The sequence below is a fragment of the Alnus glutinosa genome, chromosome 12, assembly GCF_958979055.1.
Source record: "Alnus glutinosa chromosome 12, dhAlnGlut1.1, whole genome shotgun sequence".
NCBI lineage: Eukaryota > Viridiplantae > Streptophyta > Magnoliopsida > Fagales > Betulaceae > Alnus > Alnus glutinosa.
In genome coordinates, this window is record NC_084897.1 from 1098767 (window position 1) to 1124656 (window position 25890).

At 34.3% G+C, this 25890-nt stretch overlaps 2 protein-coding genes across 2 annotated transcripts; one reads left to right on the top strand and one right to left on the bottom strand.

Annotated features, from left to right (window-relative positions):
- The first annotated feature begins 11616 nt into the window (after positions 1-11616).
- LOC133851472 (uncharacterized mitochondrial protein AtMg00810-like) lies at positions 11617-12786 on the top strand. Its single transcript, XM_062287908.1, has one exon. The coding sequence runs from the start codon at positions 11617-11619 to the stop codon at positions 12784-12786; it is 1170 nt and encodes a 389-aa protein (XP_062143892.1).
- Positions 12787-19130: 6344 nt separating this feature from the next.
- Positions 19131-21401, bottom strand: LOC133851852 (galactinol synthase 1). The gene is made up of 4 exons (XM_062288446.1): positions 20992-21401; positions 20141-20461; positions 19738-19872; positions 19131-19631 (listed from the first exon to the last, which is right to left on the bottom strand). The coding sequence occupies exons 1-4, from the start codon at positions 21313-21315 to the stop codon at positions 19404-19406; spliced, it is 1008 nt and encodes a 335-aa protein (XP_062144430.1). The 5' UTR covers positions 21316-21401; the 3' UTR covers positions 19131-19403.
- Positions 21402-25890: the final 4489 nt, after the last annotated feature.

The window sequence follows — 25890 nt, forward strand, 5'->3', positions numbered from 1 at the left end:
AGACAAAGTTATAAATTTCCCTTGAATTAATGGTAGATATTGGTTGATTTTGAAATAAAAGGGAGGACATGATGGCAGGACATTCTTGTATTGTGTGGGAAGGATGAAGGAAAGAGCTGGAGTTTCCTCGTGATGAAGTCTTGTCTCTTGTGACGTGGTGCATGACATATAGACAGTAGATAAGGATGTTGTTGGAATTGGCGGAAGCTACTTGGAGATTGCCCCATCTGCCAAATTGCATGCCCTTGTGTAGGATTTTTCTGAGGACAAAACCTTTCTAATTTCATGGTCATCTTAATTATAATTAATAGACATGATGGATAATCTTTTTGTCCAACTTGGATTTCCTGTTTTTTTTCAATCACTTTTGACCCGACACGTCCTTATTTCAACATGAAATGTGTTATTTGTATATACTTTTTACATACACTGATATTTAGTGTAAAATTTATGCATATGAGATGAAGTCTCGTATCAAATATGACTCTGTACAAAATATATATATATATTTGTAGCTGCTAGCTAGATATTGGATTTAATGTCTGGACTCTGGATGGCCCTTTTTATGAATTGAAATTCAAGCAGGCTTTTGAATAAGTCCACACTAGCCGCCGTTTTGTTGAATGTTCTAAAATTTAATAGTATAAAAATGAAAAGGTGAGTGTGAGTGTGAGGAGCATAAAAGCAGTGGATTATATGGCAGGAGCCAGTAGGTCGGTCCAACTGCATGTCCAAGTGAAATGAACACGTGATGATTGTTGTCCTTGTCCCTTTAGCCGCTCTCCGTGAAGCTTCGTTCTCGGCAATTCATACAAGCTGTCAACATTGACTTTATACCTTTCTTCGGTCCCAAGGATCCCCTGATATAAGCGAGCCAATCACGAAAATATCTAGATTTTTCTTAAAAATTAAAAATTAAATACAACTGATATTGGACAAAGGTCCTGAACGCTAAAGGATCCGGATCCAACGCGGAGAGAATCCGGATCCGACGCGGAAAGGACCAAGCACGTCTACAATTTCAGTATCTGAGCTCTGGAAAACTTCATCAAATTTTTTTTAAAAAAATACATATATTCACCTTAACCTGTCATTCAATTGTTAATATACCCCTCAAATTGCTAATTGCGTTAAAATGCATCTGCAACGTGTGCCATATTATGTGCACGGTATATATTTACACTACGTCGACAAATTTGCCAGATTAAGCCCCCGTCGTCATCTACACACTGAAAAAACTACTCTACCTATAATTGAGGAAAAAGAAAAACGAAGTATTAATTGAAACGCAATATGTGGGAGAGGTGGTTGCACAGACAAACCCTATGTTGTAGGAGGAGCCACCCCATGATTTACCGTGGTCCCTTTGTAAATCCAACCACCTCTTAAAAATTAGTAGGGGTGTAAACCTGGAGCGGGTTCCCGAGTATTGGGTAAAAACCGGGAACCTCCTCGGATTTTTTGTTTTAAACACCCGGCCCCGGACCCGGGTACCCCAGTTATCCGGTCTGGGTGGTGCATTTTTTTAAAAAAAAATAATTTTTTGCCTACTTTTTTAAACCTCATTTAAACTTTTTTATACTAGTAATGCCCAGTTTTAATCCCTGGTTTTCAACCTTCTTTTTCCAAGGTTTAATCCCTTAAAGACTCATTCATTATGGGTAAAAATCATTCCTTTATCAAAATCAAAGAAAATCTTTTAATGATTAAAGAGTCAGATCTACTAAATTGAGACTGAAATTTTCAAAACTACAGCATCATATCTATCTTGGTTTTCAACCTTCTTTTGTCCTCCAAAAATTCCCACGACTTTCATGTTAAAAATCTACATATATTAATTCTACTTCATTAATTCTACTTCATGTAATTTACAACAAGAAAACACATCAAAGTAATCTACATCTATAATATATTGTACAAAGAAGCCTTGAACTTGACCACTACAACCAAAATATTGTACAAAGTAATCTACTGCACTTCTCTCAGCATCCTCAAATAATTGCAAATTGAGAGGCATAATTTGTTCAAACCCAAAAGTCCATAAACAATAAACATATTAAAAAAGTTCAAACCCAAAAGTCCATAAACAATAAACATACTAAAAAAGTTTATAACCAAAAGTCCATAAACATATTAAAAAAGTTCAAACCCAAAAGTCCATAAACATATTAAAAAAGCTCATAACCAAAAGTCCATAAACATATTAAAAAAGTTCATAACCAAAAGTTCATAGAATCATAAACATATATTAAACATATCCCAGCATGGTCCGGTTTCTGGCTTTTTGTAGCTCTGCTCTCAATCATCTATAACTACAATAGAAGGAAAAAAAAAAAAAAATTAGTTAAATGAATAAATAACTAAAATGAATTAATAAAATGAAAACTAAAATGAATTTATAAACATTTACCATGCTCATCAAATATTTCAATAAAATTCTCATACTCCAAGTCTTCATTGCTCTTTAACCGATCTTGTGTGCAAACCAAGACCTCAACTGTCAATGGAAACAATGAACTCCTAAAGGGATCAAATATGCGTCCTCCGTTGCTGAATGCAGACTCAGATGCAACTGTAGAAATAGGAATGGCCAATATATCACGGGCTATCTCTGCGAGGATAAGATATTTAGGTGCATTAACCTTCCACCAAAGTAAGATGTCAAATTCATTTGTTGATGCTTCACACTCATCCAAAAAAATAACGATCCACCTCCGACATACACTCCGAGTTGTTCTCTTCCTCAAGGTGTTTGATGAAAAACTTCATATATTTCGTCTCTGTAAGTGCATCATCATCATCATCATCAACACTAACATCTATAGAAGCAACACTTGAACTTTCCACACCCGCATCAAGGTTAGACAAACGCCTCCCATATAACTTATCGTATTGCTCCCACAAACGGTTCAAGAGGTCTTTCACATTTGTCTCGATTTGTTTCGCCCAATCAGGGCCATTGCATTTTACCAAGTAATATTTTAACGCCTTCAACTTGGTACGCGGGTCAATAACATGAGCAATATACAACAATAAGTTAATCCTTTCCATAGTTCCCCAATACTTTTCATATTTTTTTTTCATATCCCAACTTACTGCACTAAGGATAGGATTACAACTCATACACCCATCGGACAATGTCTTTATAATAATACAAAGTTGAATGAAATATGAGTTAGAGGTGACATGAGTTGAACTAGAAAACTTCAATGTAGCTTCATAAAAAGGTTTCAAAAACTTCACAAATTCCCTAGCATTTTTCCACTCATCATAGCTAGGAACAACAAAAGGATTACCATCTTCCTCCCCAAGTTGAATAAAAGCTTTTTCGTACTTCTCAGCCGCACTCATCATTAAGTACGTAAAATTCCATCTTGTTTGAACATCTACACACACTGTTTTCGTACATTGAATTTTTTCACACTTTATGCATTCTTTAAACCTTGCCATTCTCTGCGGTGAAGACCTCACAAATTTCACTGCGTTCCTAATATTAGAAACACAATCACCCAATCCTTTCAAGCCTTCATTTACAATAAGATTTAATATATGAGCGGCGCACCTCATGTGAAGGAATTCACCTCCCAAAATAGAACCTCTCTTGCCCTTCAACTTCCTTTTCATATAATCAATCGCCACATCATTGACTGTCGCATTATCAGCTGTAACAGTGAACACAGATTCAATCTCCCATTCTATCAATGTATTTTCCAACATTCTTCCAATATTTTCACCCTTATGACTTGAAATCAAGTTAAACTTGATTATTTTTTTATGCATTCTCCAACTAGAATCTATGTAGCTAGCGGTAACAACCATGTAGTTCAAATTTTGAAGAGATGTCCATATATCAGTGGTGATGCAAATTCTTTTACCCCTCAAAGAAGCCTTCAATTTAAGTTTTTCTTCCTCATAAAGTTTCATGCAATCTTTTTGTAGAGTAATGTGATATGGTAAATTGAACCTTGGTTCAATTCCATTCATCAATTCTCTAAACCCACGACTCTCCACATGCCTAAAAGGCAATTCCTCCATGGTGAAATATTGAACAACCAACTTCCTTATTTTAATCGGATCGTACTTCACAAATCCTAGTTGGGTGGTATTGCAACTACTGCTCTCTGACATTTTTTTAAATAACTGTTGCAAGAGAGTTTGACCTTTGGGTACATTGGATTTTTCCAAATCTCTAAGTGGAGAGGTTGGACAGTTATAGGTCAGGTGGTTCTTCAAAGCCGAAGTGTCATGTCTCCAGTGACACCCTAACATCCTATTGCAATAATTGCATGCTGCCTTAGGCTTTTCCTTGTCAATTGGTGTCACTTTTGTAAAGTACAACCATACTTTTGACCGATTCATAGCTTGTGGTTTGTCTTTGGAGGGATCCAATTCGGTTTGTAAGGAAGACGGGGAGGTTTCAACATTTATAGTTGGAGACTTGTCATGTGACTCATTGACATTTTTCATAATAGGCCTAGTTAGAGCATAAAAACAATATTACACTTAATAGTACTGACCATACAATTAAGAACCATAATAATATAAAACAACATTAATAACATAATAATACAAAGTTTCTTGCAGTCATATTCATTAATAATATGAAGAACATGCATAAATTTAATTGTTAAAAAAAAAATAATAATTGAACTAGCATTTTTTCAATACCGTTTACCCACAAAACCTAAACAATTTAATGTAGTGTATGAATCATAATCCATCACGCAATAGATCAGTTTATTTATTGTCGTAGAAGACCCATATCAAAAAATTATTTGATTCTCGAGGTATATGTTTGTTACTTTGTTTCATCAAATGCCCCATAAATAATGAATATTCGCTCATATATGTATATATGCAAGACTTCTATAGCATTATTCTTTTAAATATGTAATGATAATTTTCATTGTTCTATTAAAGGTGCCATATAAATACAGCTTATTGGATTCTATCATTTTAACTTCATCAAGAATTTCACTAGGCAACCAAAGATCTGTCTATCCATATCTTAGAAATTCAAAGATGAATTATATTACTTGGAGATGACTCCAACAACAATTACCAACAATTACTAGCAATAGATCTTTGCAGGTTTACTCTTTTTTTCTTTTCTACCCTTTTCTTATTCCCCTCCTTTCTGCTTCAGTTTCATCCTAATGATTGTATGTGAACTCCTTTGTGTTTTTTTTTTATTATTATTTTTTTTTTTTGAGAAATACAACTTATTTTGTCACCCGCTACCAACATGAACCCCAAATTCCCCAATAAGGTGACAGCACCATCACAATATTCGCCGGCAAATAGGAAAATGGCAACATGAGCAAGAAAGGGACACAATCAACAGGGGAAAAAATATATATATCATGGCAAATTAAGACCAATTTCTAGCCGTAGATACCATCACTTTCATCCTAACTCTTGATGAATAATCATTATAATTATTTTATTTTATTAATATTAATGGTACAATGAATGTTTATTTTATTTTTTATTTTTTTTTTATTTATGTTTTACCTTAAAATGATGCAATTTTTTTAAAAAAAAAAAGTCGATTATTAATATCAAACAGATTATAAGTAGATGAAATATCATACTTAAAAAATAAAATTAGAGAAAAAAACCTGATTTGAGGATCTCCTTCAAATAGACAAATATCCTTCAAAGATTTGCTCGTTCTGCTTCAAAAATACCAAATATGAATAGAAACAGAATGAACGTGAAGATCAGTGAGCGATGAGTTAGAAGAAGAAATAAGAAGAAGAAAAAGAAGAAGAAGAAGAAGAAGAAGGCTGGACCGGTTGGTTACCTGGTAGGCAGCGAGTCGGCGACGAGCGGCGAGGAGTCGGTGAGGAGTGGCGAGCGGCTGAACAAGTGAAAGGGTAGAATTTTTCAGTTTCAACGTGATGTGGTGAATCGGTGAAGGTGATGGAGAGTGAAATGGAGAAAGAGATGATTCGGAGAAGTTGAGCGGCGGCAGAGTTTTGATTTTTGAAAATTTTGAATGGATTTTTGTCTGAAGCCTGAAGGTGAACTTGAGGCTCTTGAGCAGCGGCGGCAGTGAGAGCAAACTTGAAGGGTCTTTGACTTTTTGAGTTTTGATACTTGAATTTTAGGGCAACAAAGCTTTTATGAAAATGACCATATGCTCCTCCCCCTTCCTAAGGACCTAAGCTGTGTAGTATTAGGATAAAAGGGCAAAGAGTAATTTTTATTTTTTTAATTAATTAACCACCCGGAGCCGGGTACCCCGGGTATAACCGGGTTTTTTTGAAATAAATACCTGGCTCCGGGTACCAACCGGATTTTCTAGTTTCCCGGAACCGGTTAATGCCCGGATCCAGTTTTCCGGCCGGTTATATCCAGTCCAGATTTACACCCCTAAAAATTAGGGTTCAAACGCATGTCTTTTCTTTTTCACTTATTAAATAGCTTTGATACTATGTGAAATATATTGGAGAAATACATGGAAGAGAGAAGGAGCGGAAGAGAATACTGGACTACATTGTATTGAGTCTTGATCTTATTGTATTACAAGATATCTCTATATATAGAGAGGCCATGAGTAGTAGACAAGAAACCCTAGATTAAACCCTAGAATACATTAGGAAGGAAAATACTAGAAAGGTACATAACGAAATTATTCTAATATAATACTAGAAAGGTGATAAACCTAATAACGAACATAACAATTTTATTCTAACATTCCCCCTCAAACTCAAGGTGTAACCTTGTGTTTGGGAAAAAGAAAGGCCAAAAAGTCGCTGGAGAAGGCTGCCGGTCGAAAAGTGGGGGCCGGAGGCGGAGAATGGCGACTAATGGAGCCATCACATGTTGAACCTAGAACCGAAAAAAGCCTTCAAGAATTGCTGAATGTTCACTGGTTCGAACTCATCATCGGCTGCTGCTGCCGCCGCCTTACGCTTTTTGTACATAGTCCAATGATTCATCATTGTAAATGTCCCACCACTTCTTTACTAGCATCTTTATGTCTTCTCTTTACACGTTCTCTCCTCTCCCATCATATTTCCATGGCTTTGAACCCTTAATTTGTATATATTAACGTACAAATGGAACATATTAACAATGTACAGTACAAGATGCTCAATCCAAACAAATCAAGACAGTACCATAACATCCAGGGAAAATATATTTTATCTCTCTAAACTAACATCGCATTTTTATATACGTGTTATACATCATTTTCTTGTTCTTTTTATATCATTTTCTGCTGATGTATCAATTATAGTTTAAAAAAGAAAAACTAATGGTAAATTGACAATTACACATCAACGAAGAATGATAGAAGAATGACAAGAAAATACAAAGTAATATTTCTCAAAAAGTAATGAAATGTGCTTTATATACATAAAATAAAATTAAAATACTATTTGAAAAAAAAAATTATTAAAAAAAAAAAAAGAAAAAAGAAAAAAGAAAACTGAAAATACTAAAAAATAGTGACCCTTTTCATATAAGCACCTCAATTTTTTTAAATGGTTATTTTTTATTTTTTAAAAAACTTCGAAGGTATTTTGGACAAAAAAACGCAAAATTGTCTAATTTGACATACATCGGTACATACAGCTAGCGATAATATAAGAGGCCTGATGTCACTTTTTAAAGTTTAGAAGTATAAATTAATAAAAATGCGATATTAATCAATGAGGTAAAGTCTATTTCCTTTTGATTTCAATAATGAATTTGAAAATGAGATGAATTTGCATATTTTTATGATATTTATAGGTTCAATTCAACAAGAAGAAATACTCACCGTAGCACAAATCGAAAGTGAACAACTTTGACTTTGTCTTGATCCACTTCCTCTGGGTGGCGCCATAACATATGAACAAGAAGATTATAACGTGCAGGAATGGGCTGATAATTATCCCTGAAGTACATGTTCAAGAAGTCCTGCCAAAACAACATGTTTTCAGCACAATCCAAGAATAACCCATTAATTAAACAAACAGGCTTACGAGTGCCAAACGAACCTGCTCGGCAAATGGGGTTGGTGGTGTTACTTTTAGGGTCTTCAAGAGGTCCTGGTAGGTTATTAACTACCAATTAGTTTTTAACTAGAAGTAGTTCAACTTGTATCTAATTAGTTATTGACAACTATATACATAATTGAATTAGTTTCAGATTAGCTTAGAGTTGATTTCATTTTCTATGTAATCTCGCTTGTATAAATACTGTGTTACAGTAGCTTTATCTCATAACTCGCAATACAAGAATTTCAGTTCACATTTCAAGCTTTCTTCTCTCTGTTTCTTCTCTGCTTTTCTCTTTCCTTTCTTGTCAATCTGTAAATTGTAATATGGTATCAGAGCAAGAACCAATGGCGTCTGACGCTTCATACTCTGCTGTAATCTCCATTGACGATTCGTCGAGTCCGTACTATCTTCATCACGAAGATAGTCCAGGTTCCGTCCTCATATCTCAGATTCTCCTTGGTGAGAATTATCATACCTGGAGCGGGTCAATGATCATGGCGCTCACAGTAGGCTTCATCGATGGTTCCATAACCAAGCCTTCTTCAACTAATGCTCTTTATCGTCCCTGGATAAGAAGCAATAACATGGTGCTATCTTGGCTGTTGAACTCCATCTCCAAGGATATTGCTGCTAGTGTTCTCTACATCAACACTTTATATGAGATGTGGTTAGATCTAAAAGAACGATTTTCGCAAAGGAATGGACCTCGCATTTTTTAGTTGCAAAAAGCTATATATGCACACTCTCAAGGAAGTGAATCAATGAGTTTGTATTATACCAAACTCAAAGGTCTATTAGATGAATTGATGAACTATAGGCCAATTCCATAATGTTCTTGTGGTTCATCCAAGTCTAATCTGGAATATCAGCATCAAGATCATGTTTTTCAGTTTCTTATGGGTCTAAATGACTCATTTTCCCATATCAAATGACAGATTTTGTTAATTGATCCTATGCTTGCCATTAACAAGGTCTTTTCTCTTATTTTACAAGAAGAAAGACAACGTGATATCTCCATTGTCTCTCCTAGTCAAGAGACAATTGCGATGTTCACAAGATCAAATCAGTTACAGCCACAATAGACCAGATTTGGTAAGCCAAATTTTCCTCAGAATTTTCGAAAGGAGAGGCCTCTTTGTACGTATTGTGGTTTGCTAGGGCATTTGGTGGATAAATGCTACAAACTGCATGGCTATCCTCCAGGCTATAAGCCTAATCGACCAAAGGCACAATTTCCATCTGCAAATCACGTTCAGGAATTTCAGTCTGATCCTGAGTCTCATCATGTCAACACACCTGCTTTGTCCATCAATCAAGAGCAGTGTCAACAACTTCTTGCTATCTTGAAACCGTCCAATTCTGAGATTTCTGCTTCAGTAAATCAAGTTGGTAGCACTTCTGCCAACCAAGACCATCTTTTCTCACCCATGTCAGGTATACTTAATTGTCAATCCAATAATTTTTCAATTCTTCACATTCTGTTTTTTCTGCTACACATTTTAAAGCCTTTCAAGCAGCTTCCAATAAAAATTCTCACCCTTGGATCATAGATACTGGTGCAACTGACCATATGATTTGCTCCATATCTTATTTTACTTCTATTACAGCTATTTTTTATTCACTTGTCAAATTGCCAAATGGCCAACTTGCTAAGGTCACTCACATCGGAACTATTAAAATATCAGTTCATTTTATTCTTACGAATATTCTTTGCATTTCTTCTTTTACCTTCAATTTAATTTTCGCCATCAAACTTGCTAAATCTCTTCATTGTTGCCTTATATTTCTTGAAAAATTTTGCTTTATACAGAGCATGTCCACTTGGTTGACGATTGGTCTGGGTAAGGAGAAAGCTGGATTATTCTACTTGCAACTTAATTCAGATTCTCAATTTCCTTTCAATTCTGCATTTTCTGCACTTTCAATAAAAGGCTACCTCTACTGATGTATGGCATTACCGACTTGGGCATCCATCTCAGTCTAGGCTAGCTTTGTTAAATACTTTGATTCCTAATGTTTGTTCAAATTCAAATAACATGTGTGTTGTATGTCCTCTAGCAAAACAGCACAAGTTACCTTTCCCTGTAAGTCATACTTGTACAAAGTCTCAATTTGATATCATTCATTGTGACATTTGGGGACCATTATCTGTAAATACAATAAATGGATCTCGTTTTTTCCTTACAATTGTTGATGACTTTTCTCGTTTTACTTGGGTGTACTTAATGCATCATAAGTCTCAAACAAAATCTATCATTCAATCTTTCTTTAACTATGTTAATACTCAATTCAGCCTTAAAATTAAGTGTTTAAGGTCTGATAATGGATCTGAATTCGATATGGCTGATTTTTTTTTTTTTTTTTTTTTTCTGTCCAATGGGATCATACACCAACATAGTTGCGTAGCCACTCAACAACAAAATGCTATAGTTGAAAGAAAGCATCAACATCTTCTTAACATAGCTAGGGCCTTAAGGTTTTAATCACACCTACCTTTATCTTTTTGGGGTGATTGCTTGCTTACTGCCACTCATCTTATAAATCGATTACCTACTCCTATTTTGTCCAATAAATCACCTTATGAAGCACTTTTTAAATGTCCACCATCTTATCAGCATCTTAGAGTTTTTGGATGTCTTTGTTTTGCATCCACTCTTACTAAATCCCGTTCAAAATTTGATCCTCAAGCCCATTCTTGTGTTTTCATTGGATATCATGTTGGTATGAAGGGTTACAAGTTATTAGATCTTCATACACATTCTTCTTTTATTTCTAGAGATCGATGTTATTTTCCATGAATCCATTTTTCCATATAAATCTTCTTTGTCTTTACCTCTTCCTGTTTCGCATGACAATTTAGTAATTCCTCATGCTATCCAAGATATTGATCCATTACATAATTCTGGTTCTTCTTCACAACATAACTCTATCATTGACTCTTCAACTTCTATTCCAGAAGTTACAGAACCTAATATTCCTTCTATTTCACCTTCTTCAACTTTTATTCCAACAGTTACAGAACATAATATTCCTGCTATACTTTCATCTAGAATTCGTAAACAACCGAGTTATTTGCAAGATTATCATTGTCAATTAGCATCTTCTTGTTCCCAGATGGTTCCCAACTCCATGGACATGTCTGTCAGCAACATTTCAGGTATTTCCTTACTCCTTATCATCTTTTCTTTCTTATGATAAATTGTCTATTCCTCACAAACAATTTAGTCTTTCTGTTTCATCTATTTTTGAGCCTAAATACTATCATCAAGCAATTGCATATCCTCAATGGTGTGAAGCAATGCAAGCTGAACTTACTGCTCTTGAGGCTAATCAGACTTGGTCCTTGGTTGATCATCCTTCTCATAAAAAACCCATTGGCTGCAAGTGGGTTTTTAAGGTCAAATACAAGTCTGATGAGACTGTTGAAAGGTACAAAGCCTGGCTCGTGGCAAAAGGATAAACTCAGTGTGAAGGGATCAACTATCACGAGACATTCTCTCCTGTTGCAAAGCTGACCACAGTGAGATGTCTCTTAGCTCTTGCTGCTGCCAAACAATGGCATCTTCACCAATTGGACGTGAATAATGCCTTCCTTCATGGTGATTTACATGAAGATGTGTATATGACTCCTCCACATGGCTACATTTCAAAAGGAGATCAACAAGTCTGCAGGTTTCTTAAATCATTGTATGGTCTTAAACAGGCCTCCCGCCAATGGTTTTCCAAGTTCTCATCCACCCTTATTCATAATGGTTTTCGTCAATCCAAGGCCGATTACTCCCTTTCCACTAAGGTTACGGGTTCCAATTTCCTTGCTCTCTTGGTGTATGTAGATGATGTGATTTTGGTTAGTAATGATGCTCGAGTCATTTCAGATTTCATCTTATTTCTCGACAAGAAGTTTAAACTTAAAGATCTTGGTTTTGCCAAGTACTTTCTTGGTCTCGAGATTGCTAAGAGCTCTAAAGGCATTTCCCTTTGTCAACAGAAATATGCCTTAGAAATCCTTGAAGATTCTGGTTTACTTGGTTCTAAACCTGCAAAGTTCCCTATGGAGCCACATGTGAAACTTTCTCGGGATAATGGTAATCTTATAGATGATCCTACTATGTACAGAAGGTTAATTAGGAGATTGATTTATCTTACTCTTACTAGACCTGATCTAGCATATTCTGTACAGATTTTGAATCAATTTATGGAAAAGCTGCGTCAACCCCATTTAGATGTAGGATACCGAGTTTTAAGATATATTAAAAATGCTCCTATACAAGGCATTTTCTTTTCTTATTCTTCCAACTGTCAGCTTAAGGCTTTTTGTGACAGTGATTGGGCAGGTTATCCAAATTCCAGGCGTTCCACTACTGGTTTTTGTGTGTTTCTTGGAGATTCACTTATTTCTTGGAAATCAAAGAAGCAACAAACTATTTTTCGGTCTTCTGCAGAAGCTGAATACCGTGCTATGGCATCAACCAGTTGTGAGCTTACATGGATTAGATCACTTCTCACTGATCTTACTATTAGTCATCCTCAAGCTTCTCTTCTTTACTATGACAGCAAGACAGCCTTATACATTGCAGCTAATCCAGTGTTTCATGAAAGAACAAAACACATTGAATTGGATTGTCATCTTGTTCATGATCAAATTCTTAATGGGGTTCTTTGCACTATGCATGTTAATACTCAGCTCAATCTAGCTGATTTATTCACTAAGGCTCTTGGTTTTCAATTGTTTACCTCTTTGCTATCCAAGATGAATGTTGTGAATATTTACAACTCCGAACATCCATCTTGAAGAGGGGTATTACAGTTAGTTTTTAACTAGAAGTAGTTCAACTTGTATCTGAATAGTTATTGACAGCTATATACATAACTGAATTAGTTTCAGATTAGTTTAGAGTTAATTTCATTTTCTATGTAATCTCACTTGTATAAATACAGTGTTACAGTAGCTTTATCTCATAACTCGCAATACAAGAATTTTTCACATTTCAAGCTTTCTTCTCTGCTTTTCTCTTTCCTTTCTTGTCAATCTGCAAATTGTAATACAAACTGGGTTCGAACACAAACATGTCGGCGTTGAAGTAAACAGATGGTGGCTGCCCCAACTCCGGCGGCCACTTCACCTTCTCAGGGCACTATTTCCAGTAGCCCGACTGTTGGGAGAGGCAGTCCATCACTGCATAGAAGTGGCCGTCCGGCAAGTACTTGTAAAAGAGGTCATCTATGTTCTCATACACTTGGATGTCTCTGTCAAAGTATATCATCCTACTGTACTCCACAAACTGCATCTCAGAGAAAAAATAATAATAATAAAATCAAATTGTTATTTAAAATCTATATATATAGTACCCAAATATATGTACACATATACAGATAACGTATTATTGTATACCTTCCATATACGGAGCTTGGAATAGTTGATGCCATAATAAGGTATGGCGAACTGGGTCGGGTTTTTCGACAGGTAAATGGGTTCGATCTCCCGGATTATACAGCCTAAAGACTCGAGGATCTGGCAGTGCTCTTATGGCACGTCCGGCAAGACAGCCACCACTAATGGGTACGCCGTTTTCGCCTTCGCCAGACCTTCGGCTAACCCAACAACGCCTTTGACATAGTCTCCGTCACCAGCCAAGAACGTCACGAATGCTCGACCTGGCACATCCTTCACAGTAGCAAGAACTAGCTCCTGAGCCATATATCATATCTCGTATACTTCTCGTGAAAGAGAGAGAGAAAGAAAGAAAGCTATGTTCAACTGTACGTGTTTGAGTTATCCAAAATACGATCGATCATCATATAATTTGTGCCAATACTACCAAAAAAAAAAAAAAAACAAACATTTTAACGTTGCTTAAATAGTGTCGTTCATTTATGGCTCAAAATTTATAGTCGTTTGAACAGTAAACATCGTTAAATATAGAGCTATTTATTATTCAAACAGCGCTACATTTTAAATAATAAACAGCGTACCACTAAATGAAACGACACTGAAAATCATTGTTTTTTTCGTAGTGTGTTTAAGGACTTGAGAAATGGATCGCTTTTGATAATTGTTGCTATCTCAAAAAGAAAAAAGAGACTATGCGAAATTATTCTCATACATTTTTTCACACTTTATTTTATGTAGCCTTTTTTTATTTTTCATTTTGTGGGAACCAGAATGAACAAAACAAAAAATTAAAAAAAAAGAAAAGAAAAGAAAAGAAAAAAAAGCCATGTAGAATGATATATATATATATATATATATATATATAGAGAGAGAGAGAGAGAGAGAGAGAGAGAGAGAGAGAGTGAGAAAGAGGGGGGGGGGGGGGGGTCGCTCGGGAAATGGATTGAGGAGGTGGCTGTTGAGTGGAGGTGGGGTTGATATATGTTTGAGCGGTGGCGTAGCTGTAATGGCGCCTAATTGTCGTTCCAAATGTGAGCAAACAACGGGAAGACTTCAGGAGGGTCTGGACTGTTTGACACGCTCCATCTTTAATTTACGTGGATTCTGGACTGTGGGCTATATATATAGTATATAGGGAGATAACCCATCACCCGTTTGTTTGTCTTGTTTTTTCTTTTTCTTTTCTATTTTTTTTTTTATTTCAGCTATTAACAGAAATTCAATAAATATATATAACTTTTACCTATAAATATTTATACAGCTATACCCTATAGAGGACAACCACTTGGACTTACCATTTTAATAACCCAGACAAAGCTAGCTTGGACCGAAGATTAAACGTAATAATGACATTGCATTACTTAATTTTATATCAATATATATCATAGAGTACTACGTTTGTTAATCTCTTGACTCTTGATTTATTGGCAAGTTATACCTATAACAAAAATGTACCTAATTTGAAAACAAGTACGTATGAATAGAGGCTAGAAAACAAGTATGTATTACTAGAGCTAAATGCTCTCCCTTAATTTTATTAATGAATTAATCCTTCAAAAAAAAAATTATTAATGAAGTTCTTAATTTTATTAATGAAGTTTCAAAATATTTTTTTTTTAAAAAAAACAATGAATGGGTATTACTATGAAATTATGAATACAAGAACTGTAATGAAATGACCATTTATATTTATTTGTTTGGCGACGGCGCACAGGAATGACCAAATTTTCTTATTGAAATTTAATCATAGTTTACCCATTTTTTAGAGTTTATTTGATCATTAAAAATTGTCCCCAATGGGAGGCTCAGGGGGGATGGTTATAAAATAAAAAATAAAAAATAATAATAAAAAAAATGTTCTATTAGTTAAAATAATATACTTTTACTACAAATTTTTAATAAACACGTGATAAGTATACTATTAATTTATTAAATTTACCAACTAAATTTAATTGGTCAATTTTTCTACCCATATTATATCTCATGAATCTGGCAATGGGCCAACTGGCAATCGAACCAAGCCCAACCAACCTAAAGGTTCGTCGTCGGTCAACAAGTTGTCACTGATCTGGTTGGCCCTCAGGCCGAACCCACCCCAATCGATAGCCACGCGCCAACCAGTAAATCATTTTCTGCTTTGGGTCCAACCCAAATCTTCAGGGCCCTTAGACCACGGCCCAAAGCTCTGTGACCATTCGGGAGATCCACGCCCTCCACCACAACTACAACTACAAGCCCACAAGCCTACAAGCTCTATTTGTCGTGCAGGAGTGAAAGTCAAGTCATATTTGAAGTACAAGTCCTATTATTTTTATTTTTATTTTTATTTTTATTTTTATTTTTTTGTTAGTATTATTTATCTTCTTTTTAGTCCTTAATTAGTCTTTAGTCTTTACTTATATGGTATAGTCTATATGATAGGCTTCTTTATATGTTGTTTTCATAGTCTAATTCTAGTTGTAGTATCTCCTTTATGTATGGCTTTAGTAGTCAAGTAGTATTATAAATAAGGGGACCAATGTAACATTAACATATTATCAAATAATTATTAAGCAAATGCTCATTTGTGGTTTGTCTCTGGCCCTAATCGGATTCACTTGTAATTTTTCTTACCTACTCGAAAAGAGTTAATAATTTTATATACCTATGCAGGTGATGTCAAGTGTAACAACAAATTGTATCTTACTACCTAGTCATTTTCCAGATGCACAAAAGCAAATATGGTCTGTGTTGAGTAAACATGTGTTACTGCAAAAATAATTTGAGTCTCATATTAAAAATACGTAAGAAGTGTAAGTAATTAATATAGTATAGTTGATTAAATTCATAGGCTTAAACTTTTGGGTTGTGTGGTGTCTCAATATGCTATATAATGGACTTACTAAAAGACTCAAGGTCTCAATCTCCTTAACAAGTGATATCAAAGCCAACGATAGTATGTTGTATGGTGGAGTGGCGCAGGCACAGACAAAGGTCCCTAGAGTACGGACTTGGTTTGCTGTCGCAGACAACCAAAAATAAAATATTTACTTCTGAAAATATATGTAGTGGTGCAAATAATTGTCGATCCCACATAGAGTATTTAGCCTAGTTTTATGCTACGTGAATAAGGATGGGGGATTTGAGTATAACGAAAATAATTTTAAAAATAACAACTAAGGAACATAAATTAAAGTATAAATCAAAAGAACAAACATTGATCTAAGTCAACATCCACCATCGAAATTTTACAACTGATTATCGATGCAAGTATATATCAATTCATGTTTTGAATATTCACCATTGGAACTATTTTTCAATCTCTCCTTAGTCGTAATTAATTAGAAGACAAGCGCTAAAGGTTTAATTTAATAGCAGCCTTAGGAATTAGAGAGATCGATGAAGCGAAATAACACAAGCACAAGCGGTTGCATTTAATTCCGTCAGGCGTTCTTACTAAGATTATTTAATAATTTATGACGCAGCAAATTATTAAATCTTAGTTGCTTCATAAATTAGAGGGGTCAAACAATTACGGATTTGATATCTAACTCAACAGTAGATTGCAACGGATAATAAATTAGTAGGCCTCATAGTAATTAAATGAGACAATCATGAAAATAGACACAGAAGAATACCCGATACTTAAAGCATAAATTAAACAATAAAAACAAATTAAATCTCACAGTTTTATTGATTCCGAGGCTTCTGTTTCCTTCGACCAATTATAAAAGTTTAGCCGCGCAGGGCCATGATTAAAACTAAAAGGAAAAGTTAGAGAAGAGGGAAGAGAATTATTATCTTCTAGTCTGATGATTCTCCCACTTTATACACATTCATCCCCCATATTAGAAGCCTACAAAATCTCATAAAAATATGCTAAAGCTTATCCCTTATTTTTTAAAGATATTATAAAGCTTATCTCTTATCTTCTAAAGATATTTTAAAGCTTATCCTAAAATAACAATATCCAAATCTGACTAATTAAGGAAAATATTAAAAATAAAATAAAGTCCTAATATAACTAGAAATGTGGTATTTTTAGCTGGACTTTCGTGCACAAGATCTGAAAACTTCTGCAAATAGACCGCTTATTAGAACGTCAACTTCAAGCCCGATTTCGACCTTGATTCAATTAGTATCTCTCAAAACTCAAAACATGAAAGTTGTAGACCTTTTTCTTGGTGTTCTATAGCATTTTGAATCATTTCAATCGGAGCTTGGATGAGAGAGTTATGCCCAGATTACAAAGCGATATCGAAACTGTCCAAAATCACCCAAGTAGCTTTGTTTTGCATTTAATGCATCCATTTGCATCATAAATCAAAATAAAAGAATAATGAGTACATTTAGGCGTCAAATAAGGATAAAAGACTAAACATTAAGAGAGAAAAATATGACATTAAGCAAATATGGTTTGTGTTGAGTATACATGTGTTACTGTAAAAATAATTTGAGTCCCATATTAAAAATACGTAAGAAGTGTAAGTAATTAATATAGTATAGTTGATTAAACTCATAGGCTTAAACTTTTGGGTTGTGTAGTGTCTCAATATGTTATATAATGGACTTACTAAAAGACTCAAGGTGTTAATCTCCCTAAGAAGTGATATCAAAGCCAACGATAGTGTGTTGTATGATGGAGTGGCGCAGGCACATACAAAGGTCCCTAGAGTATAAACCAAACAAAAAAAAAGTGAAATGTACGAGTATGGATGAACATCCTTGGAGTAAGGGCAAAGGTTTCATGACATGGACTTGTACAAGGATTCTTGTGAACGAGGATCCCTAGAGTAAGGTGCAAAAAAGTTCGTGACATGAGCACAGACACAAAGGAGAGTTCATGGAATAGAGACAAAGATATACGACGCTAGCAAACCCACATTGCCCACAACTGATATTGAAGAGTGGCATAAGATTGATTTTTAAAAGAAAATAAAAAATAATAATAATAATAATAATAATAAAAACAACAACAACCACTTATGTTTGATAAGGAATGTAGTAATGTGGTGATAAACTCACACATTAAAAAAATATTGTTTAGGATACATGTCTAAGTGAAAAAATGATTGAATCTCACATTGAAAAGATATAAGAGCATGAGAAACAATTTTCCTATATCCCATTCTCTTCCGTAAATGTAAGAAAAATTTATATAAAAACTTTTAAAAAAATATTTGAATCAGATTCTCTTGTTGTCCCATAAACTAAGAAAAAATCAAGAAAGTTATACATCGATCTAAGGAAACAAAAGTGGTTCCTTAACATTATTTAAATTTTTTTTTTTTTTAAAAAAAAAAAAAAAAAAAAAAAAAAAAAAAACTCTTTCTCTTATTCTTATAGCATTTTACGAAAACAATATTTAAATAGTTTCTCTTTCATCTTTTTTTCTCCTATCATTCTATCATTTAATTTAAAAAATATTTAGATGATATAAAAATAGTATAAGAAAAATTATTATGGATTGCATTTACATAAAAAAAAAAAAAAAAAGAGTAAAAAGTAATTTAGTTCTTTAAATTAAAAAGAAACCGTTATTAATGCATGCTCTTAAAAGTGTGAGCGATTAGGGTCAAATTCATTTGAGTTGTGTGATATCTAGGCCTCAAAGTTATACTTTGATAATTATCCTTCTAGCTAGAGGTAGAACAATCAAGGAGGATAAATTAATAAACCTGTATAGAGAGAGACGCAGAGAGAGAGAGAGAGAGAGAGAGAGAGAGACAGAATTTTAAAAAGTCGAGAGAGAGAGAGAGACAGAATTTTAAAAAGTCAAAACATGTATTCATCGGTCTAAGCACACATTACATTTACACAGATCGACCCAACAGCCAACGTCGACCCTAAAAGTTTGGAAATGACTTTAGCACCAACAAAAAGATAAAAAGAGCAAAAGCAAAAATCGACAGCCTATTCCCAACCCATGTTCACATCCTTAGCATAAATAAAAGGAAAATCTTGACTCTCGCTTCAATCTCTCTTTTAACTCTTGAGTTAATTTGGCGTTCATTTCATCCCAACAAAGTGGCTTGTCGTTATGCCGCTGATGGCGCCGTCACATACTGAATCGTACAAGCCTCGGAAAGAGCAGCCAAGAATGGCTTCATGTTCACCGGCTCCGCTTCACCATCTGCCGCCCCCGATCCCTTCTTGTAGTCCAACGACTCATCACTGTATACATCCCACCATTTCTTTACAAGCATTTTTATGTCCTCCCTCTGCATGTTCTCTTCTTTCCCTGTAAACCTCCATGGCTTTGATCCCTGCAGTCGTGGCCACAAATCAAACGTGTTAAGCTACGTACTAAACGCTAGAAGTTTAAAATTTAGCTACTAAACGACACAAAAAAAAAGTCACTAAAGTACTCACCGCTGCACAGTAGTGAACAACTTTCACTTTCTCCAGCTCCACATTTTCTGGGTGACGCCACAACATAGCAAGCACCAGATTGTAAACAAGAGGGATGGGCTTGTAAACACTCCTGAAGTACATGTTCAAGAAATCCTGCCAAAACAAACATAATACAACATATATTTTCAGCACAATCCAGGAATAACCCATTAAAAACGAGCACCAAACGAGCACCAAAAAACAGATTAATTGCAGAGAACTTGATTTTAGGTGGTATAATAGTTAAACGTGAGTTCAAATCATGTTTTCGTCATTTATTTTTTATTTTAAGTACTCAACCTTCCTTATTAAACCTTTTAAAGAGTGAGTTGTATTAAAATATAAATCAAATAATTAAATTCAGCTATAAGTAGTTTTACACCTGCTCAGCAAATGGGGTTGGTGGTGTGACTTGTAGCTTCTTCAAGAGGTCCTCGTAGGTGGACAAACTGGGCTCGTACACAAACATGCCGGCGTTGAAGTAAAGGGATGGCCGCTGGCCCATCTCCGCCGGCCACGTCACCTTGTCAGGGCACTGCTGGCAGTACCCGACCTCGTACTGCGGCGTGTGACTCCATGTTTTCTCACAGAAGCAGTCCATCACTGCGTAGAAATACCCATCGGGCAGATCAAAGAGGTGGTCGATGTTATCAAACACCTGGATGTCTCCGTCCAAGTAGATCATTTTACTGTACTCGACAAACTACATCCAATGTCAAAATAATTAGCATTAATTACCTCGAAATTAAACTGTAATTTCAAGAACTTCAAAAAAAAAAAAAAAAAAAAAACTGTAATTTCAAGATGACAAAAATAGCCTTTTAAAAAAAGGCAGAGAGATATATCATATATACAATTTTTTATATACATACGGTATATAAATATTTTTTTTTAAATTGATCATTAAATATGTAGGTCCACGTATTGAATATGTAGCCCATGTGTAAGTTTCGTTGGCTCTATAAATCCAATATATATATATATATATATATGAAAGATGTAAAAAACATGTCAAAAAATCTGTCAAAACGAGAGGGGTATTCTCGCCAATAAGAGAAAACTGGAGTCCGACATGTCCGACATAAAAACAGGCAAACGAGGTTCCACACGAGTCTCCCATGCTAGATCGCCATGTGTAAGCACGGGAGATCCGGAGAACCGCCACGTGTAACAGAGAATCCAGGCCAGAGCTTAAACAAAGACCACGTAACGTTAATAATATCTTTCACGTACCTCCCATATGCGGAGCTTGGAGTAGTTGATGACGTAATAGGCCATGGCGAACGGGGTCTGGTTGTTGGGCGGGTAAACGGGTACAATCTCACGCACTATGCAGCCCTGGGACACCAGGATCCGACGGTGCTCCTCAGGAACGTCGGGTAGCACAGCGACGACCAAAGGGTACGCCGTTTTGGCCTTCCTCAGCCCCTTGGCCAGGCCAACGACGCCTTTCACGTAGTCTCCGTTTCCGGCCAAGAAAGTCACGAAGGCCCGGCTTGGCATGGTCACGGTTTTGGTAGGCGGTTCTACAGAAGCTGGAACGAGCTCAGGAGCCATGTCGAGGTCAGGTGAGTCGCTCGTGGAGTCGGATATGAGAGCCTGTATGTTGTAGTGTGTGAGAGAGAAAGAGAGAGAGGTGAGAGTTAATGTGGGAGGTGTTTGTGTATATATAGAGGTGAAATGAAATGAAATGTAAGCGAAATTTCTGGTGTATTCATTATACAACTTGGGATGATGTTGGGATGTGTGCTCGCCAGGTGTACCTGTGAGGAGATCCAACGGTAGGTGGCGGCTTGCGGGAAGGTTCTGGAGATGGAAGAGACTAGAAGGTCTTTTTAATTTGCTAAAGATTGTGATCGGTGGTGATGAACGGTGATCGCGTGCGAGTACGACTCAGTGATAGCGTGCTGCTTACGTGAGTTAAAATGATAATATTTTTTTCTTCTTGGGAAATTTCAGGCCAGAAATAAGAAAATACATAAATGCCAAATCAGTCTTTTGTAAATTGTTTCGTGCAATATAAAAAATAATTCAAAAATTCTTAAAATATACCAAAATAACAATTTAATATTTACAATCAAATTCGGTCAAACACCTCAAAAATCCTGTTAGTGTCACGTCATCGCCAAAAAAAACGATGACATGGGTTACTCTTAACAAAAATAATAAAAATATAAATATATAAAACTTATTTTTTTTAATAAAAAAAAAAAAGAAAAGAAAAGGAGGTGATTGGAAGCTAAACACAATATGAAATTCGTCAAAATGTTTTGACAAAATTTAACTGCAGTGATTAAATTGTTATTTTAGCCTATTCCAATGACTCTGAACTATTTTTATACTGTAAAAAAATAAAAAATAAAAATAAAAAATTGTAATTTAAGTCGATTATAGCCACTGAAATTAATTTTATATTTATCCCATAAGAAAAGGAAAAAGAAAAAGAAAAAAGTGGAACCCTGCGTGAAACAAAAAAAAAAAAAAAAAAAAAATAGTTGTGCCAATTAATGATGCCCGAGTAGTCCAAAATATGAATATAAAAACTCGGGGATAATGCTAATGCTAAGATTCTCCAAATGCAATTGATTTTTGTCCTATGTATAATAAGGCATATAAAACAGCTGGGTATTCATATTTTTGTAACTAATAATTTTGGATCATATACCTGATTTTACTTTTTTCTTTTTTCTCTCTCTCTCTCTCTCTCGTTACTGACTTACAGCTTGTATATATACCTTAAATGTGGGACTATAATTAATTTGGTGGGCCAAATTTTCTTTCGGATTAGATAGAATAAATTCTATTAAATTGATATTTTTAAAGAATATAAAAATCACATGTTCTGTTAATCATATTAATAAACTGAATTAAGGATAAAAAGACCCCATAAAAAGCCCTACAATAATGCTCTATGCACCTCAGATCTTATTGATGGATGGCAAACAACTGTGTCGGGGCAAGGCACCAATTAAAAAATATTAATGGAGATTTATTTTAAAAAAATAAAATAAAAATTAAGACCTTTATTGTAATCAATATTCTTTTAATAAGACCCCAAATTATAGTAAAAATAAAAATAAGAAAGGCACTAATATCATGCAGGCTAGGGACCCAATTTAGTAAGGCATCAATTACTTAATATTAATGGAGATTTATTTTCCAAAAAATAAAAATTGAAGGCCTTAATTACCATCGATATTATTTAATTAATGCCCTAAATTATGGTAAAATATATTAAGAAAAGAAGTAATATAATTGCATGAGATATGAGTTTTTTTTTTTTCTCTCTCTCTCTCTTACATGTGTTGCTTTAATATACACACAACGTCAAAAAAATAATGTATTTTAATTATGATTGAGTCCAATGTTCAAAATATAATGAAAAAAAAAATGTTAAGAAGATGGAAAATATCTAAATATTTTATTTAATTACCGTCAATATTCTTTAATTAAGACCTTAAATTGTGGTAAAAAATAATAATTAACAAAATGTATTAATATTATTACATGAGATATGGGTTTCTCTCTCTCTCTCTCTCTCTCTCTCTCTCTCTCTCTCAGTGTTGCTTCAGTACACATACAACGTTAAAAAATAATGCATTTATAATTGAATCCAACGTTCAAAATAGAATGGAAAAAAAAAAATGTTGAGAAGATGGAAAGTTTAGAGATGCTTTATTGCAAGTAGCAAAAACAAGTGAGGATCCTATAACAAGAAGCGAAGCTAATTGTTTAGCAACCTATGTGATTGAAAGTTTTGAATTCTTATTAAGCATGGTTAGCTATTTGGTATGATATATTATTTGCTGTTAAATTTACAATCAAAAGACATGCATATTGATGTTGTTGTAGATCAATTAAAATATCTTATTTCTTATTTTAAAAACTATAGAGAAATGGATTTACGTCTACTACGATTTCATCTAACGAGATTGCGACTAACATGGAAATAGAACATGTATTTCATGAAAAACGTATAATTCGTAGAGAGAAACGATTTGATGAGATTGTCAATGACGAGACAACACAATCTATTAAAGAATCTTTTCGAATTGATTATTTCTTAAATATAATTGATCAAGCTATTTCTTCAATTGAGAGTAGTTTGAACAATTTCATATATACTATTTTTTTTATTATTTAATTTTAAGAAATTAAAATCAGTAGACAATGATAGTTTGCAAAAAAATACAAAAAACAAAAAAAAGTGTCTTAATCTTGAAGGTTTTCTAAAATGTGATATCTATTATGATATTGATGGTTTATATTTATTTTTAAAACTAAAAGTTTTAACACATATTTCACAAATAGAAGAAAGTGCTCCAATTGACACATTAAAATTATATAAAAGGACTTGATTTTTTTTCCTAATGCAATACTTGCTTATAGAATTTTATTGACAATATCTGTTACAGTTGCTTCTTCAGATCAAAATTAAAATTGATAAAACCCTACCTAATATCAATAATGTCACAAGAAATACTAAATGAATTAGCTATATTATCAATTTAAAAGGAAATGTTAAAAATATTTGAGTATAAAAATTTAATAAATAATAAACAATAAATTTTAAATAAATTAAAAACATCACTTAAACTTCTCGCATAAGATTTCAAAATGTCTCGAGTCGGCCTACTTCTGATATACATGACAAACGAAGAAACGGACAAATGGTCGAGTAAGTGAGCTCACGGAAGCTACTCGGAGAAAGATAGCAAAGCCACTTGCGACTAGACGTTGGCTTAAAGGACGACGTGAACTTCAAAATAAACCACATAATTGGTTGAATTCGTTTTACTTTAAATACATAAATTTCATCTCAAACTTTTCTTAATTTGTATTCCCGTTTGTTTAAATACAAATATTTAGAAGATTTAAAAAAAAAAAAAAAAAAAAAAAAAAAAAAAAAAAACTCAAAAATTCTGACAGGGGAAAATAGAAGAAAATTAATTAATTTATGATGATATCAATTTTCTTGTGAAAAAATCAGATTTAAAAATAGTTTATGATGAGAATACGTACCTACTTGATTAAAAAGTAATAATATGCTTTGATATTACTAAAATTACAATTAGTTTTTTTTTTTTTTTTGAGATTATCTGTTCCAATTCAAATAAGGATATTTATTTTTTATTTTTTTCCAAATTGTGTTAGGATTTTAGTGTTAATAAACGCAATTAATGCCGAAATATGACATATTAAAAGGTTTAGGCGTGGAGGTGAGTTGAGTTCAAAATGCGGTACAAAGCAACATCAATAATTGAAGTTTGAAAGATTTCAGTTGCTGCCTCGTTCTACGCTCTATGGATTGAGGCAGTGCAACAACTCTAGCACTAAAAATCGAGACTATTGGTCGAAGGTTGTTGGAAAACTACCGTACCCGATATTTAAGGCAGTGTCCGAAGGAGCACTCAAAATTTTAGAAGAGTCGGGTAAAAGTACAATTAAGGATCGTCTGAACCCACCATTAGTAGGGAATTAAGCATCCTCGGTAGACAAGGATTATGGGGCTGTCAGAACAACTTGCGGTTAGATGACCAAATTTCGTGAAATTCAGGATCTAATTCCCATATATATATTGCCAATGTCAAATCATACTGGAAGTCACTATTTGAAGTGTACCCGAACGCTATTCATACTGAGGTGACAAGAATCCAAAGAAATCCGGAATCACTTTACTTTGCAATTATTTCATGAGATCTATAAATAATAAGTCATGAGGTATTTCAGCGGGCTGAACAAAAAAAAAAAAAGTTATGTACATCGAGTTCTCACATTCTACTGGACTAACTTAAGTATCGGAGGAAAATCACAGGAGAATTCCGGTGTGCCCTTGTCATTTTGCAGGTGTTGGAAGCCATTTTGTAATTCAAGAAGAACAACCCAACCTCGGTGAATTTAGTCTTGTTGCTCTAATATTTGGGGCTCATTACCTCCCACATCATCATACTGAAAACTGTGTCAACATACTCTACCAAAGGTCGATCGACCCAGGTAAAGTAGAGTTGTTCAATAGTGAAACTCGAGAGACTCGATCAATGGCTCGATTAAATTTTGTTTAGCAGAAAATGTCTAATTAGTGCTCAATCATTGAGACCCTAATTTCTTGAACGATTGAACTTAAGATTTGGT

Bases quoted from the DNA above. Each gene is read 5' to 3' on its own strand.
- LOC133851472 (XM_062287908.1), top strand. From the start codon at position 11,617: ATGACTCCTCCACATGGCTACATTTCAAAAGGAGATCAACAAGTCTGC.
- LOC133851852 (XM_062288446.1), bottom strand. From the start codon at position 21,315: ATGGCTCCTGAGCTCGTTCCAGCTTCTGTAGAACCGCCTACCAAAACC. The intron at 20,462-20,991 runs GTACGTGAAAGA...CATTGGATGTAG, and splicing joins CCAAGCTCCGCATATGGGAG to TTTGTCGAGTACAGTAAAAT. The intron at 19,873-20,140 runs GTGTAAAACTAC...TTGTTTTGGCAG, and splicing joins CAACCCCATTTGCTGAGCAG to GATTTCTTGAACATGTACTT.